The following is a 17,206-nucleotide window of genomic DNA, read 5'->3' on the forward strand; positions in this document are numbered from 1 at the left end:
CTGACATAATGCATCTCTCCTTTGTTAGGCTGTCTCATTTGATTCTCACAGATTTTACCAAGATCTGATTTTTTTAACTTATTTGATTCTGTGGCACTGCTGATTTTCAAACAACAAATTCCTAACATTGAAAGGCAGTATTTCTTAGAGATTGACTGAAAGCATAGTGCCTCATATATTGAATAAATATTTTTAATAACTGAGTTACTTAATTTACTAATTACTTTAAGAGCACGAATTACACCTTGAGATTACATTTCTATAAAGAAAACCTGATGACATCTGATTCTGTGTTTATAGAAGACCGGTCCGCATGTTGGAGGGGAGATAACCCAATGCAGATTTAGCTGAGAAAAAAGCACTCACTCCCCCTGAAAAGATTCAGTGGGTGTCAGTCACTTCATACTCAGTAGTAACATGTAAATATCATTGGTTTCCAAATGCTCTCATTACATTTATTTTGTTAATCATTTATTCAAACATCTAAATAAATACCTGCAATTTACCATATAAATTATACATTATTGAGAAATAAGACATAACTGTAGTCATAATTTAAATAAAGCTGCAAATTTAATTAACCAACTAGTAACCTTGTTCTTTCCCTTCATAGCACTTAGCACAATTATACTTAATTAATTTTGTAATTATTAGTTTAATCTATGTGTCTCTGATTAAATTATAAGAACCAAGGAGCAGGACTCATGCTTCTTTCTGGCTCACTGACAGGTGTCTGATGTCTAGCACAGTCCCAGGCACATAGCAGGGGCTCAACAGATACTGGTTTAAAGGATCTAAGCTTCATCCAGACTGATGGGCACAATGCGAATGAAGTGTGAGGACTCCTTTCTCGGCAGTGACCTCGACTGGACCCCAGAAGAAACATGAAGAGCAAACGAATTCAGTCTTTTAGGAATGACATTGAGGACCCCAGGCACCCACCTTGGTCTCAAGTGTCTGTTTTAATACTTTCCCCCCGGCCACCCCACCCTGAAGACTCCTCCCCTTCTTCCCTGCCTTCCACTTCCCTTCCCTCCTTTTTTGTTTCCTTACCTTTCTTCCTTAGTTCTTCTTTCTCGTTTACTATTTTTTTTAAACTTTCCTCCATTTCTCCCTTTTCCCCATCACTTTTTCCCTCCATCTTTCCTTCTGCACTGATGGCTTATCTCCTATACAACTGTAACTGCACTGGATCCTGATGTAAAAGGATGACAGAACAGGGACTTCATCCCTGAGTCTAGCATGAGAACCCAAATGCCCTTTTCCACACCTTCTCCACTGAATTCTCCCCTAAGCACTAGGTTAAGGAACCTGAGGGCAGGTGCCCCAATCCCAGCTCTAGTCTTGGCCCATGCCTTAATCCCAGACTCCTAAAGTGAGACCCTTTCTTGCCCCTCCCTGCCTCTGCTCCTCCCCTGGCAGCCTGACCCACCTGCTCCATGAGGATGGACAATCTGACCCGGGTGAGTGAGTTTGTCCTAATGGGACTCTCCAGGGACAGGCAGATCCAGGCTGGACTCTTTGTCCTGTTTGGGGCCGCCTATCTGCTGACCTTGCTGGGCAACGGGCTCATCATCCTCCTGATCTGGCTGGACGCCCGCCTCCACCTGCCCATGTACTTCTTCCTCTGCCACCTCTCCGTAGTGGACATCTGCTACACCACCAGCGGGGTCCCCCAGATGCTGGCGCACTTCCTCCTGGAGAAGAAGACCATCTCCTTCACCCGACTGGAACCCAGCACTTCTTCTCCCTGACCCTGGGGGGGACTGAGTTCCTGCTGCGGGCAGCAATGGCCTATGACCGCTACGTGGCTGTCTGTGACCCCCTGCGCTACACGGCAGTGATGGGCCCCAGGCTCTGCACAGGGCTGGCAGCGGTCTCTTGGCTGGTGGGCCTGGTTAATGCTGTGGTGGAGACCGCCTTCACCTTGCGTCTGCCCACTTGCGGGTGCCACGTGTTGAACCACGTGGCCTGCGAGACAATGGCACTCGTCAGGTTGGCCTGCGTGGACATCACCCTCAACCAAGCGGTCATAGTGGCCTCCAGCGTGGTGGTGCTGCTGGTGCCCTGCTGCCTGGTCGCACTGTCCTGTGCCTACATCATGGCCGCCATTCTGTGGATTCGCTCCACCGGGGGACGCCGCAAAGCCTTCGGGACCTGCGCCTCCCACCTCACTGTGGTCTCTATGTCTTACGGGACAGCCCTGGTCACCCACATGCAGCCCGGCTCCACAGTGTCAGCCGAGCAGGACAAGATGGTGGTGCTGTTTCATGCTGTGGTGACCCCCATGTTGAATCCGCTCATCTACAGCCTCAGGAACAAAGAGATGAAAGCTGCTTTGACTCGGGTTCTGATGAGGAGCTCTGAATCAAAGCAGTAGACTGTGACCTCATCACAAGAGGGCCTCACTCTGAAGACGGTGAGCCCGGGAGTGTGCCCTCGGCATAATGCACGCATGTGGGGGGGGCACGTATGTGTGAAGGAGCAGGTGGGAGGACCACAGTCTGCACTACTATCTTTTGAAGTAATATAGAAATGGAATTTTATCTCTGGGCTCTATTTTTGGTCCCTTAGTCTAAAAAATGTGAATTACAACAACTTAGAAATACATACACCTTACGGAAATTATAGTTAAAAAAAAGATACACTGGCATATATGAATTAAAAAGGAAGAATAAATCAGAAGCCAGAGCAGTGCACAAAATTTATGCCAAGAAAATCTATTCCCTGAATTCTACAACTATATGTCTAAGTTTTCTGCAATCAGTAACGAAAAGAGGGAAAAGGCTGTAAGTTACAAAATTCACTATGCCCATGGGATCTTAGGCCATAAAGGTCATCCATGTGGTCACACGTGGTCCATTCCAGCTCAGTAGGGTGAGGAATTCACACAGGAACTTGGAGCCAGAGTCATGGTAATGATCCCCAGAGCCTTGATGAGCAGGACTGGACAGGGTGTGAGTCATACAAACATCATTCTGCTCGTTTCCCTTTCAATCTTGGCAGTGGTGGCAAGTGGCTGGCCCAAAAATCAAACATTTTTAACCACAAACAAATACCTTTCTACACAATCAGGTCCAAGAATATACTCTTATGAAAACTGAGGGATGTATTCAGAACTCATGCTTGACTAAATGTCGTGCCACATGCCATCAGAGGTAAGCTAAGCCACATAAAAAGGAAAGAATCACAACTCTCCGTTAGTGATAATTTCACTCTACTATTCCAACACATGATGAATGATGGAGCTCTAAACATCCTAGAATATAAACTGAGAATAAAGTGAGGCAATGATATTTTATCCAGAAAAATGTTTAAAACAACTTTTAAAAATCAGAATGAAGCATCTTTTACCTAAAAATTACAGATCTCTGGTTTGTCTTGCCCACAAACAAATATAAACTGAGAAAATGCTGAGGAGGAGGAGGAGGAAATGAAGAACCTTTGAAAATTCCTAGTAATTTTTTTTAATCAAGATAAAATTTACATCACATACAACTCACGACCTTCACCATTTAAATTGTACGATTCAGTGACGTTTAGTATATTCAGTGTTGTAGAACCTCATGTCCATCTAGTTCCAAAACATTTTCATCACCCAAAAAGGGCACTTCATACCATTTAAGCAGTTGCTCCCAATTCCTCCCTCCTCCCAGGCCCTTACTACCACTGTTCTGCATTCTGTCTTTATGGATTTGCCTGTTCTGGACATTTCATATAAATAGAATCATACAATATGTGACCTTTTGGGTCTGGCTTCTTGCACTTAGTATAATGTTTTTGAGGTCTATCCATCTTGTAACATCGAGCAAGGCTCCATGCCTTTTTATGGCTGAATAATATTCCCTTGAATGAAAACAACCACATTTTGTTGATCTGTTCATCAGTGATACAAATCTGGGCTGTTTTTACCTTTGGGCTCTTGTGAATAGTGCTGCTAGAAACATTCATGTGCAAGTTTTGGTTTGAAAACCTGTTTTCAGCTCTCCGGGTACATATCCTGCAGCAGAATTGCTGAGTCATATGGTAACTGTATGTTTACCTTTTTAAGGAAATGCCAACTTGCTCTCTGCCATAACGGAACCATTTTACAGTCGCACCAGCAATGAATGAGGGTTTGAATTTCTCCACTTCCTCAGCAACACTTATGCTGTGTTCCTTGACTACAGACGTTCCAGCAGGTGTGAAGTGACATGCTAGGGTGTTTTTAATTTGCATGTCCCTAGTGACTAATGATACTGAGCATCTTTTCATGTGTGTGTTGGCAATTTGTACATCTTCTTTGGAGAAATGTTCAGCAAAACTTTTGTTTTTAACTTTATTGAAGACCTCTCCTTCCCTTCCTTCCCCTGAGCATTAGCATCTCTCACTACCTCAGCCCCTTCCCACCTCCTTCTCCCCTACCACCACGACCACCAGCCTCCATTCTCCTCTTCTTCCCCTCCCTGGTCCTTTCCCCCACTGCTCCCACCCTCATCTGAGTCACTCAGCCCCATCCCCCAGGGAAAAACTTTTTAACTCTTGTGTCTAGGCCCCTCTCACTTTTAGACTATTAATTTCTCCCCCCAGATCAACAGATCATCTTTTCCTTTCTCTATTCCTTTTCAAAGTTCTCTCCCCCAACCAAAGCCTCCACTTTGCCCAGTGCCTGCATTTCCTACAGCAAAGAAACCACAGGAGTTCTTCCTCCTTAGTTAGTGAAAGAACAAACTGGAAACACTTATACTTCTGTACATTTTTCATTAACATCATCACATGCCTGTGGAACATCAGCTTTGAGCAGTGTGATATTCTAGCACATTTTCTAACACAGCCTGGCTACAAAGTGCTCACCAAATAGTTGTATGCAAACAAACTTTGTGTATGAGGTTTGATAAAAACCAGTTAAAAGTTTGAAGGTGTCAGTCAGTAACAATAGTGTTGGTTCTACACCTGAGCTGCAATTCTTCATTAAATTGTTATCTAGTTGGGACAATCATCAATTGACACCTTCTAATCCTAATAATTAAAATGTATTTTTGTACATAAAATAAAACTTAGATTCTGCTGTCTACAGCAGGAGTGCATACATCTAGTTCATCCAAAGAAGGTATCACTTCATTAGGTTGCAGGTTAGAAAAAGGGTGATTCAAAGGATTTTCCTACTTACCCCATTGTTTGAGTTCTAGAGCTCAGGGGAGGAAAAACTGGCCCTTGTCTCATTAAAGAGAGACTCAATATATTTAAAGGGCTCTCACTAATCAGGAGGAAACAACCATTTGGTCCCTGAAGAGACCCTCCTGAGTAGAGTCATTCTTGAGCTGGTATCACGGAGCAGACTCTGTGAAAACATTGATAATCAGGTGCTACACTGAGGTTTACATGAGAATGAATTTTAAAGACATGACTGCTCAATATGATGTTCATTTATTCATTCAGTTCACCAACTCTATACGCCAAGCTCTGTTAGAAACTAGAAAGAGCACAATAAAAAGAGAAGACACCTTCTCTACCCTTCAAGCAGTTTGTTTATTAGAAGTCAGAAAAGGGCAGTGAAGGAGCTGGGCTCAGTGGACGGGGTTTCCCGGTTCTCCTCTGGGCTTCAGAGAAAGCTGAGAGCCCAGGTGTGTGGGCTCCATCCTCCCACCACGCGATGGGGTGACCTCCAGCCCACTGATCTGTGCAAACTACTCTTCAGCCTGTTCCCCTGAGTCACTTTGTGGCAGTTCCAAGTCTCTACTGGCCCACCAGGAGCAAAATAATATCCCAAACACTGCACCTTTCCCAACTGTCCCCTCTCCTCACAAACCAAAGCTGTCCTACTTTCATTCTGTGGGGATACTGCTCCGCACTGGTTACTATGATATACTCTTCTTGCTCCAGGTGATGAGACAAGGTGACGTAGCAGGAAGAACAGGGGACTGTGGTCCTCAGATTTCAGATCCAGTTCCAGCTTTGCTCCCACCAGGCAGAGTGACTGTGAGTGAATCACTTCTGCCTTCGGAGCCTCAGTTTCCTCATTTGAAAATCGATAAGGTTGAAATGATGATCCTGTATCTTCCTTCCAGCTTCCATTCTTTTCTGTTACTCCCACTTTCCATTTTATTCCCATCAATGATGAAAATCTCAGTTGTCGTTCTCAGCAATCAGGAGCCACATTCAGGGAACTAAAGCTTGGTTATTTACTGCACTGATGAAAGAGTTAGGCTCTGTGGAAAGCCAGGGACTTCCATCCGAGGTGCAGGGCTCAGAAACTCAGCTGGGGATTGTGCCAAAGCCAGTTTCTATTTTTGGCATCTTCTACAGTGACACCTTCCAGCCACTAAAGGACTGAAAGAAGGAAACGGGTAGTTTTCCAACCAGCTAAGAGGGTCCAACAGAGGATAGTATCCTGCTGACCTGCCCTCCCCTCACCCGTCTTCCAACCACAAGCTCTATCTTCAAACCCTGTTAGAAAGACTTGTGTTGGATTGTTTTTTTCATTTCCATTTCATTGGATTCTACGGCCTATCTCTCATACCTTTAACACAAATCATTTTTATTTAGATAATGCTCTGAAGTAATGAAGGGCTTTCTCACACATTATCTCATTTTATACTCACTAATTACCCCCTGGGCCTAAGATATTCTAAAACATTAGTTTTGGACCAGACCTCTGAAAGCTGAGGCTAAAGGGAGACCTAGCACACAAAAGGCAAGATCTCCAGGCTGACTTTTTCACTGATTCAGCGGGATTTGAGGCAAATCATTTAAACTTCCTTGGCTTCAACTTTTTTAAACAACAAATGAGAAGTTTAGGCCAAAGATTTTTCCTCCTCAGAGACTCTTTTGGGTTTATATCAAAACATATCTCTCTCTCAAAAAACATACCTTGAGTGTTCAAAATTAAAGTTAAAATTCCCTTCTAAAGCAGTGACTTTCAAACCTATAATTAAAACTTTACATTTTTATTACCAGGAAACATTAAAAGCTACTAATACACTAATGTCTGTGTTTCACCCACCTGAGATTCTGATTTAATTACTCTGGAGTTGGGGCTGGGCTCTTGGAGTTTTCAGAGCACCCCAGGTAATTCCAGTGTGAGCTGGTGTGGAAAGCACTGCTCAGGCTCCCACCACGAGCCCCGTGGGGTTTGCACAGATGAACCTTCCCTCTGAAGTTTCTTCTTTCCCTCTCAAACGCCCCCTAATGGGCATCCAGGTGAGCTTTTCCAGCAGTCAGATGCTTCTCTGTGCCTCTGTGTTCTGTCCTTATCTTCATCCTAGTCAACAGCACTATCTTCTCCCAACATGTTGCAAAGACACATAAAGCGAATATTGAAATGGGGCCAGAGGGTCTTATTAATAAATAGAGACATAAAGACTATAAAATTGTTTAGCACCTTTTCACTAAGGGGGAGAAAAAGCCATTTTTATCCTTTGATAGAGGCTAAAGACCAACAAAGTACACAGGGAGGTGTTCCAAGGGCAAATACATCTTTGCTGTGACAGGATTTACACGTAACAAAGCTCAAAGGCTTTTAGAGGCACTCCCTTACTGACTTCATCAGTGGGCACCGTCAGTTGCCGTCGCAATAAGTGATGTGTGCGTTTGTCTTTTATTAATCGCGTACTGTGACATTCAAATAAATGCCAGCATTTCACCAAGGAAATAGCACAATCACAAGAAGTTGGGACATAATTACAGTTGGTATAATGCTCTACAATGAGGCCTTGATCTTATCATCCTAGGACTAAGCCTGATTCATCAGTACACTGAGAGCCAAATGAGGGATTTTCTTCCGTCAGTGACCCAACATGGGTTAATGGGAGAAGCAGGGAAACCACCTGCTCCAGCATGAATAATAAGGACAGAGGGAGATCCAGAACACATGGCCTACATCTTGGGATCAGATAATAATCCTCAAGACTACTACTTTAAGCTTTTTTGTATTCGTGCATGCAACAAAAAGATTTTATTACGAAACCCTTGCTAGGAATCTTTGCATAAAAAGAAAAATGAGAAAATACCCCTGACTTCAAGAAGCTCAGAGTCTAATGGAGAAAACATACAAGTACTTGCAGTCCTACTTAAAGTCCGCTGTTCAGTCCCAGACTGTGAATTCTGATTACAATTCTCATGTCTCTAATGCACCGCCTCCCTGGCAGCCTGACCCACCTGCTCCATGAGGACGGACAATCTGACCCGGGTGAGTGAGTTTGTCCTAATGGGACTCTCCAGGGACAGGCAGATCCAGGCTGGACTCTTTGTCCTGTTTGGGGCCGCCTATCTGCTGACCTTGCTGGGCAACGGGCTCATCATCCTCCTGATCTGGCTGGACGCCCGCCTCCACCTGCCCATGTACTTCTTCCTCTGCCACCTCTCCGTAGTGGACATCTGCTACACCACCAGCGGGGTCCCCCAGATGCTGGCGCACTTCCTCCTGGAGAAGAAGACCATCTCCTTCACCCGACTGGAACCCAGCACTTCTTCTCCCTGACCCTGGGGGGGACTGAGTTCCTGCTGCTGGCAGCAATGGCCTATGACCACTAACTGCGTGGCCATCTGTGACCCCCTGTGCTATGTGGCAGTGATGGGGCCAAGTCTGACAGTGGTCTCTTGTCTTGTCGGCCTAGCTAATTCTGTATTAGAGATGGCAGTCACCATGTACCTGCCCACCTGTGGATGCCATGTACTGAACCATGTGGCCTGTGTGGATGTCATACAGGTCGTCCTAGTGAGCTCTAGTTGTGTTGCTAGTGCCTTGAGCTGAATGCTGGATAGGAATTCAGTTGTAGAAACAGAAAAACACGGAAAAACTCAGAAATGGAAAGAGGAGGACTTCCCCTAATGACGATGAAGCTTATACTAAGGGATAAACTGTGCAATAGTACACACACACACGCACACACACACACAGACACGCACACACACGCACATATGAAAGGTGTACTCTTCATTTTTAAAGGCATGGATTAGATAAATAATGACTTAAGCTCTGGAATCTTCTTTGTGACGCTGGCCTTTTCCCATCGAGATTCAAAAACAGTTTACCCAATCAGAAATGTTAAATATTTGTTGACTGAGTAAACATCAGAATAAATCCCACAACTACTTTCCTCCTTGTCTTAAATGTCAACTTCACCATCTCTCATCACTCAATCAAATACCACATTTAATGAACACCTCTTCTGTGCCTGACTCTCTTTAATCACCAGTTACCATCACAACTCCCTCCCGGTGTTGAGTATCACAGGGCTCTGGACACCACGCAGGTCTTGGAAAGAAACACCAATCAGTAAACAGATTTGTATCAACTCCACTGTGTTCAACACACCATGCCAGGTGCTGCAAGAGACACACGGAGTTCTATTATGCAGTCCTTCCCCACAACCTGGGGATTATTAGGGAAGATAAGAGATAAATACTAACCAAGAAATTGCGACACAATCCAGCAATGAAAAAGCACAATTAGGCAATACTTGGTTAATTGCCAAATAGGTGATAGAGACTAAAAGCCCATGGAATTCACGAAATTCCCTTATGAAGGTGAGAAATATAGGTGGTTTGCAAAGGGATTAAAGGAGAAGAAAAAATTAAGTTGGCTTAGAAAATGCTAGAACTTGGATAGATGAGGGAGAAGAGAGAGAGGTTAATTCTCTCTAAGGTTAAATCATCTTCCCACGGGGGAATGATGTAAGCCAGGTGAGGAGGTAGAAAAAATTGAGGACTGGCTGGGAAAGAGTGAGCAAACCAGTTTGGTTAGAGCAAAGATTTCATTTTGAGAAGGTGTGAGGAGGAGGTAGGGCTGGAAAGTGGGGGTGGCGCGCATAGTAGGGTTTTAAAAACAAGGCCACAGAGTTTGCATTAGAGGCAACAGTGAGACAGCAGAGTTTTGATGTGGGGAATAGCACGTCTAATATATAATATTCCAGAAATTTTCTTCTTCTTCCCCAGTCCTGTTAGATTAATCAAAACAAAAGTTAGTAAGACAAACTTTTTCTTCTTTAATCCAACAAACTATTTCATGCCTCATTAATGCGAATAAATGAATCATCTGTTTGTAATTCCATTTCCTCTAATTAGGGCAAGCTTCATAGACCAGGAAGCGTTTAAGGCAGGGTTCAAAGACCAAGAGTTGGGAAGGCAGTGGATATAGACCAGAAGTTATTTAGAACACAGGGTAATTTTAGAAGAATGATCAGATCGTGAAGTTGGGAACGGAACAGAGGATGTATGTACCGATAAAGTACCTTATATTTTCCTTTTCTTTTTTTTAAGACCAGGCCATCTGAGCAACATCTGATGACCAAGCAAAAATAAACAGCACTTACTTGGTGTTTTCTGTAAGTGTCAGCTCTGGTAACAGTCCTGTTTTTCTGCCTCATGCCACATTTCAAGCAGCAGCCCCTTGGCTAAACAGATCCCGTTCTGGTTAGTGAGGGATTTCGAATTTGCTTTTGTAATACTGGTTCACAAAATGCATCCAAGTCTCACCAAGACACTGGTCTGGAAAAGGGTTCAAGTTATTTTTTTTCATGGTGAGTAAATCAATGCACGAAGCCCAGGAGAACAAAACTGAGGGTCCGAGACGAGAGCTAGATTAGGCAAGTATTTCTAGGATCACTTAGAGACAAGGGAGGGAGCCAAAAGATGTGATGCAACATCGTTCTGAAACACCTGGGAATTCACGTGGCAGAGATTCCCTGACTGCAGGACCTTCCTGCTCCTCAGGAGGGCACGAATCCAATCTCTTTTATCCAGAACAAAATCTCCCCGGTAGGGCATTGTCTGCACAATCCAGACCAGGAACACCACTGGAGAACGGGGGTTCTTAGCCTGGAGATCATCGACAGGTTTCAAGTCTAGTAGCCCCCCAGAGTTGTCTGCTAAAGTGTCATCTCATCCAACTGTTACCAGGTCCTGAGGGGGTCCTTCTGCCACATCCCTCCCCCCAGTTACACACACTCATAGGCCTCCATGCTTTCCCATCCTCACACTTCTCCCAACATGCTTGCTTGATGACTTTACCCCTGACTTCCCAGAAGACTGTAAATTCCATGGGGACAAAAGCTGTGTCTGCAATTCTCACTACTTTATTCCTAGCACAGGGCGTTGTCTACCTGTAAGCACTCGAAAAACATTTATTAACTGAATACATTCCCAAACAATCTGTGATTTACCCCCACCAAGAAGGTTAACACGACCTGATTTAGGTATTGGTTTATATTAACATGATTTTAAATTTTAGAAAGTGTCTTTTACAAAACGTTTAGTAATGAGCTGTGATATTTGCAACTGATTGATAAGATGGGGCTTTTAGATAAGCTTTCCTGACACCATACAACTGAACTTACCATTAAAAAAAGCTACCCAAGGAGATCACATGGTCTAGGGTTCATCAGTCTAATTTCCCATTGATCTACCCTGACTTCTAACACATTTTCTTAGTCTTTTCATTTCTTTCCTTGATATAACAGCTCAACATAGCAACCTTACAAAACATAATATAGAATAAAGTTTAAAGATGATAGCTAGATAATGTTTAGTAACCTTATTATTACTTGTACTATAACTTCATCCTTCCCCCTTTATTTCTTCAAAGGAAAGAAAGAAAAGAAAAGAAACTCCTAGCTCTTTTCTCACCTCCCTCAACTAACGTCTAAACGCTGCTTAATTCTCGCCTCTGGTGAGCTTCTAGTGGCCTCTGTAGCATCAGACGCCCTCCTTCGTGATTTCTTATCCTCCATGAGTGGTTTTTCTTTATCTCAATCACATTTAGCATATTTGTCTTGTTTGGCAATTGAGAAATTGGGGGAAAAAAGAAGAGTCAGAGAAAGAAAAAGAAAAAGAAAAATTGGTCTTTTCTGGTGGCTAGAAAAGTCCTTGCTACATCCTGGTTGCTCTACCTTTTTCATCCTGATGCAGATAGAGAAAACAATTAGAAAAAATAATATTAACTATGCATGACTGGAATTACTTCTAACAAATTATGATGAACAATACTTATATGTCATACACATATGTTACCCATTTCAATCTCTGCAATTACTATTATTCAATTTAATATACCAGGAAACTGAGGCATAAGAGGTTAATTATACCTGGGAATTCACATCAAAAAATGTAGGTCTATATTTTTAAAAATTACAATACTACTGAAAGTAATAAAAGAAATCTTGAACAAATGGAAAGCATACCATATTTCTGAATAGAAGGCTCAACATCATGGATGTGTATGTTAAATTATACATTTACCAGAATCAACTTTGCATTTAAAAAAAATTTTTTTTGTTTAGGACCAGACACTATTATTTTTAAAATAATAGCCAGGAAAGTTCTGAAAAAGATCAATGAAGAAAGATCAGCGTACTGGTTAGTCAAACATCATAAACCTAAGATATCAAAATGCTGCAGTAGTGGCACACAATTTCACCAGGGCAGTGAAACATAATAGAAAGTCTGGAAATAAACCATTATACAGAAGAACTGAGTACCGATAACATTTCTAACAGTGAAGAAAAATTCAATAAATAGTATTAAGGCAATAAGCTAATAATCTGAAAAAAATAAAATTTATCCAGACATTATAGTTTATATAAGAATAAATTTCAGAGGAGTCAAAAATTTAAATGTAAAATGAAAGCATAAAAGAAGAAACCAAAAGGCACTTTTTTAATGATATCAAAGTGAGGAATGCCTTCTAACTATGAGACAAAATCCCAATATATATTAAAATTGTTTTCGATAAATTCAGCAAAAAAAAATTGGCATGGCAAAGCCACTATTATAAAAATAAAAAAGCAAAAACCAAAAAAAGTTGAAGGGTAGAGTGAGGGGTAGGTGCAAAGTCATAGCGTGAAGGAGTCCTTTTGTGTTGATGGAATGGTTTGCGTCTTGATTGAGGTTACAGAAATCTATACATGCGATAAAATTGTATCAAATCACAGGCCCACACGAATGCAGGTTAAAAAACTTAGTGAAAACTGAATAAGGTTCACAGACTTATTAACAGTTTTGATACTGTACTATAGTTATATAAGATGTTATCAGTGGGGAAAGCTGGCTAAAGGGTACATGGGACTCTGTACTATTTTTGCAACTTCCAAAATTTTAAAAAGCTTTAAAAATTAATATTAGAATCAAGAAAAATTTAAATAAAAGCACTGAGGGTAGGGGAGTGTTTTGCCACTCATATCAAAAGTAAAGAGCTGATTTCTCTAAAATATAAAGAGCTCCTACAAACCAATAAGAAAAAAGCCAAATTCCAAACCCCAAATTAAGCAAAGATATAGACTGTCCACAGAAAATAAATACAAATGGCTCTAAACATATGAAATGATGACAAACCTTACTCAAAATAAGAATTATGCAAATTACAACTACACATATCTGCCTTTTTTTTTTTTTACCTAACTTATTGGCCCCCAAAATGAAAAATGTGAAAATAAGCATGCTCATAAATTGCTGGTGGGAAAGTAAATTTATCCAAACCTGCAGAGGGCAACATTTATCAAAATTAGAAATGCATATGCCATTTGACCCAGTAATTCCATTTTACGGAATTTATCCTATAGTTAATTTGCACAGGTGCAAGATTATGTGTGTAGAAGATACAGTCAACATTGCAACATTGTTTGTATAACAACAAAAGACAGGAGCCAATCTAGCTGACCACAAACAGGTGACAAGTTAAAGAAAATTGTGATACATGTAAAAAAGTGAGGAAATGCCATGTGTGCCCATATGTGTAGGTCTCCAAGATAGCCGTATTGTTAAGCAGAAAGAGCAAGGCGTAGAGTGGCATGAATATTGTACAACCGTTTTGTAGAAGCCCACAGGGAGAACACAGGTAGTAAGTTAGCTGGTTGGTTAACTACTGGTATGGAATATAGCAGTCCGTAAGTTTGTTAACTGTTTGGGTAGTTAGGTATTAGTGGCTTTCTGTTATAGGAAAAAATATCTCTTGAAGGACAGACATGAAACTGATAAGAATGCCTCAGAAAAGGAAGATAGGAAAGAGACTTTTTAAATACATACTTTTTAGTACATTTTGAATTTTTAACCATGCAAGGCTATTGCCTGTTAAAAAAAATTAATGTTTGAAGTGAAAATGTAGAATAAATTGCCCAAATATTTTAGTTCATGAGTGTGCATCCACTCAGCAGCATATACACTAATCAGTAAGGAAATTATTCTCACTCTCAGAGGTTAAGTTTGCCCTATCAGGCACACAGCTGCAAGTTAGTCTCTGAAATTTGTACACTGACACCTTTTAGCAAAAGCTTTTAAGCCTGCCCTCGAGGCACCCAACTCTAATTACAATTTTCTCCAAAATTATTTCTAAAAATGTTTGCATAGTAATTGGAAGAAACTATTTTAAAACAATATTTACACATAAGATTTAATAGGGTGATTCTTTAAAAGAGAGACTTCAAACACAAACTAAGTGAAATTCTTGAGTCTTTGTTTTTCAGAACAAAAAGTACATGTTTATTCAATTCACATGTGACTTTGAGACATTTGCTTTAGGAAGAAGTTTGAGACAATTTGAATAAGGAGAAAAGCATAATGTGTGATTCTAAAAGAAGAATAAACATGGAAAAATTCTGGCTGTCACTTAGACTTCCGAAAGGATAAAATCAAAAGCAGAACAGAAATACTAACGAGAAAAGAGATGGGGTAAAGAAACCTTCTACTAGTTTTAATAAAATTAAAATCAAAGTATCCAAGTTTAAAATAAAAAAAGTATCCAAGTTTAGTGACAGAAAAAAAAATCTCCGTAGGAGGAAGGGCTATTAGACCTCACAGCCCAGGCCACTGTCCACCACAACCTCTGTCCCTTGGTGCTCCCATCACATTATCCTCAGGAAGGTCTCTGCTTCCTCCATCCACACTTCAGTTCAGTCGTAGACACAGTTTCTCTTAATTTCCCAGTAGGCAGTTGAGATAAGAGAATACTATTAATTAAGACTTTTTAACCGAAGGGTTCTACATAGCAGAGGGAATACAAACAGAGAAAGTAGCACATAATTTTATATTCTGAATTTCTGGATAATACTGGCTCTCTGGGATCCCTGGGGCTCTATTTCAATAGTGTCCCAAAGAAGAAATCATGCTCCGAGAGTTTTCAGATTTTACTCTCCTCATCTCCTTGCCGAAAGAGAGCCCCCACAGCAGGTTCCAGTAGATTATCTGCCTGTGAAGGTTATGCATAAGGGGGTCATGGCTCTGTGGTCCTCACTTGAGTCTCTTCTCGTGGTCTAGGTAAGGATAGCAGGACACCTAGGCCACCCAGAAGCCCCTGGCCAACAGAATTAGCTGCCTGAACACCCCTCGAAGCCTAAGGTTGCTGAAGATGAGGATAAAGGGATGGACAGATGTGCACAAGTAGGTTACAATTTGCCATGGCCAGTACCATTCACTCTCTGAGGAGAAAAACACTACAGCGTCAATAACCAGGGACAGGAAGGACAGAAGGTAAAGAATGAGGAAGGAGATGAGTGACTTCAGAGCTGCGGTGTGAGCCTGGGCGCTGGGGTCCTGCAGGCTGTGTGCACTGTGCTGCATCCTCCTCGTGTGTCTCCTCAGAGAACTTACCAACAGCGCAATTGAGACCAGAAAACTAGAGCAAGGAATTGAAAGGGTGACTAGCTTCAGGGGCAGGAAATAGTGCATTTCCAGCCTCCTGCTCCACTCCTTGTAGGCCATATTCCCAGAAAATGTTTCAATAAAGAATCCTCGATACAGAGCATGGTTCCCCCAAAAGAACAGCAGGGTGACAATGAAGGCAACGAGGAGAGATCCCAGCAGAAGCAAGGGCACTACCCCTGGGAACCTCCATTTCAGCCAGAGGAAGGTGGGGTGGGTGAAGTTAGCAACCTTCATGCAGAAGAGGACGCTGAGCCAGGAGCCAAACCAGAAGGTGGCTGAGTTCAGAAAGTCCCAGAATAGACCAAATAACTGCCAGGCAGGACCCCGACGGTACTCGACCAGGTGGAGGAAGTAGTAGAAGTTGTTCCCCATTCCAACCGACTGCAGGCAGAAGTGGGAGGCACCCAAGCTAATAAGGATCATGTCGGAGGGGAGCAGCCTCCCCCGTCGCACCCACTCTCTGCTCAGCACCCACACAATGAAAGCATTGGCCAGGACTCCCAGGACACACAGCAGGATAAAGAGCAGCATGAAGAGGGCTGTGAGTGCTGGATGCATTCTGGCCCCTCCTCTGGTCACCACCCCATGCCTTGGTCCCTGGCCTCCTGCCTACCCCCACCCAAAGGTCCTCTTTCGGTCTCTTCTGGGGATATGAGAAGAATGCTCAGTCTTTGCATCTGAGCCAGAGCTCACTGAGAAGGACCAATACTCAGGCTACAGAGGAAGGTGAGCTCAGCTCAGTGAGGATGCAAATTTCCCCTGGGCTCAGTTACCAGTAGGCCTACTGACTGCCCCTGATTGGCCTTCTGTGGTTTTGCCTGCACACTGCCATGGTTAGGTGTCAATGTAGAAGGTTTTCCAGGGTCTGTGTGACTCAGTTCTGATGGAAGAAATTTTCCCATATTGAGGTACGGGGAAATCATTCTGGCTTATACGTGATTGGCTTTGAAATTTATGCAAAATACAACAGCCTATCTTAGGGCCTGTCAGACATGCATGGTACATCTGCTTTCACCATAAGAGAGAGAGAAAGAGAGAAAGAGAAAGAGAAAGGGAGAAAGGGAGAAAGGGAGAAAGAAAAAGAAAAAGAAAAAGAAAGAAAAAGAAAAAGAAAAAGAAAAAGAAAAAGAAAAAGAAAAAGAAAAAGAAAAAGAAAAAGAAAAAGAAAAAGAAAAAAAAAAGAAAAGAAAAGAAAAGAAAAAAAAAAGAAAAGAAAAGAAAAAAGAAAAGGCAGGGCAGGGCAGGGCACGAAAAGAAAAGGAAAAGGAAAAGGAAAAGGAAAGAAAGGCGCATTTACCAGACTGTTTAGAATGTCCACTTTGAAGATGGGGTAAATGCCCCACCCCCTTGCTATGACACCAAGGCTATACTTCAAAGATGAGGCTCCCTTCTGAGACAACAAGGTCATACTGACTCACTGCACACAGGCTAATCTGGCTCTTCTGAAACCTTGAAGGAATGAATGTACCCTTGTCATATTTGAAGTTTATTCTTTGTTGTGACAAGATATAAAACTGTGGTTCAGGAATCCAAAATGGAGCTGGGTGACCACCATGGATGGAGTTTCAAACACATTCCTGCATTACTGAGAACT

General features: G+C 42.2%; 1 protein-coding gene and 2 pseudogenes across 1 annotated transcript; 2 read left to right on the forward strand and 1 right to left on the reverse strand.

The window, feature by feature from the left end:
* The first annotated feature begins 1,439 nt into the window (after window positions 1-1,439).
* Window positions 1,440-2,380, forward strand: LOC105072176 (olfactory receptor 2F1-like; annotated as a pseudogene).
* A 5,763-nt stretch (window positions 2,381-8,143) lies between these two features.
* Window positions 8,144-9,396, forward strand: LOC105072272 (olfactory receptor 2F1-like; annotated as a pseudogene).
* Window positions 9,397-15,243: 5,847 nt separating this feature from the next.
* Window positions 15,244-16,313, reverse strand: LOC105069128 (taste receptor type 2 member 41). The gene has a single exon (XM_010955202.3). The coding sequence runs from the start codon at window positions 16,168-16,170 to the stop codon at window positions 15,244-15,246; it is 927 nt and encodes a 308-aa protein (XP_010953504.1). The 5' UTR covers window positions 16,171-16,313.
* Window positions 16,314-17,206: the final 893 nt, after the last annotated feature.

The sequence above is a fragment of the Camelus bactrianus genome, chromosome 7 (assembly GCF_048773025.1).
Source record: "Camelus bactrianus isolate YW-2024 breed Bactrian camel chromosome 7, ASM4877302v1, whole genome shotgun sequence".
NCBI classification, from domain to species: Eukaryota; Metazoa; Chordata; class Mammalia; order Artiodactyla; family Camelidae; genus Camelus; species Camelus bactrianus.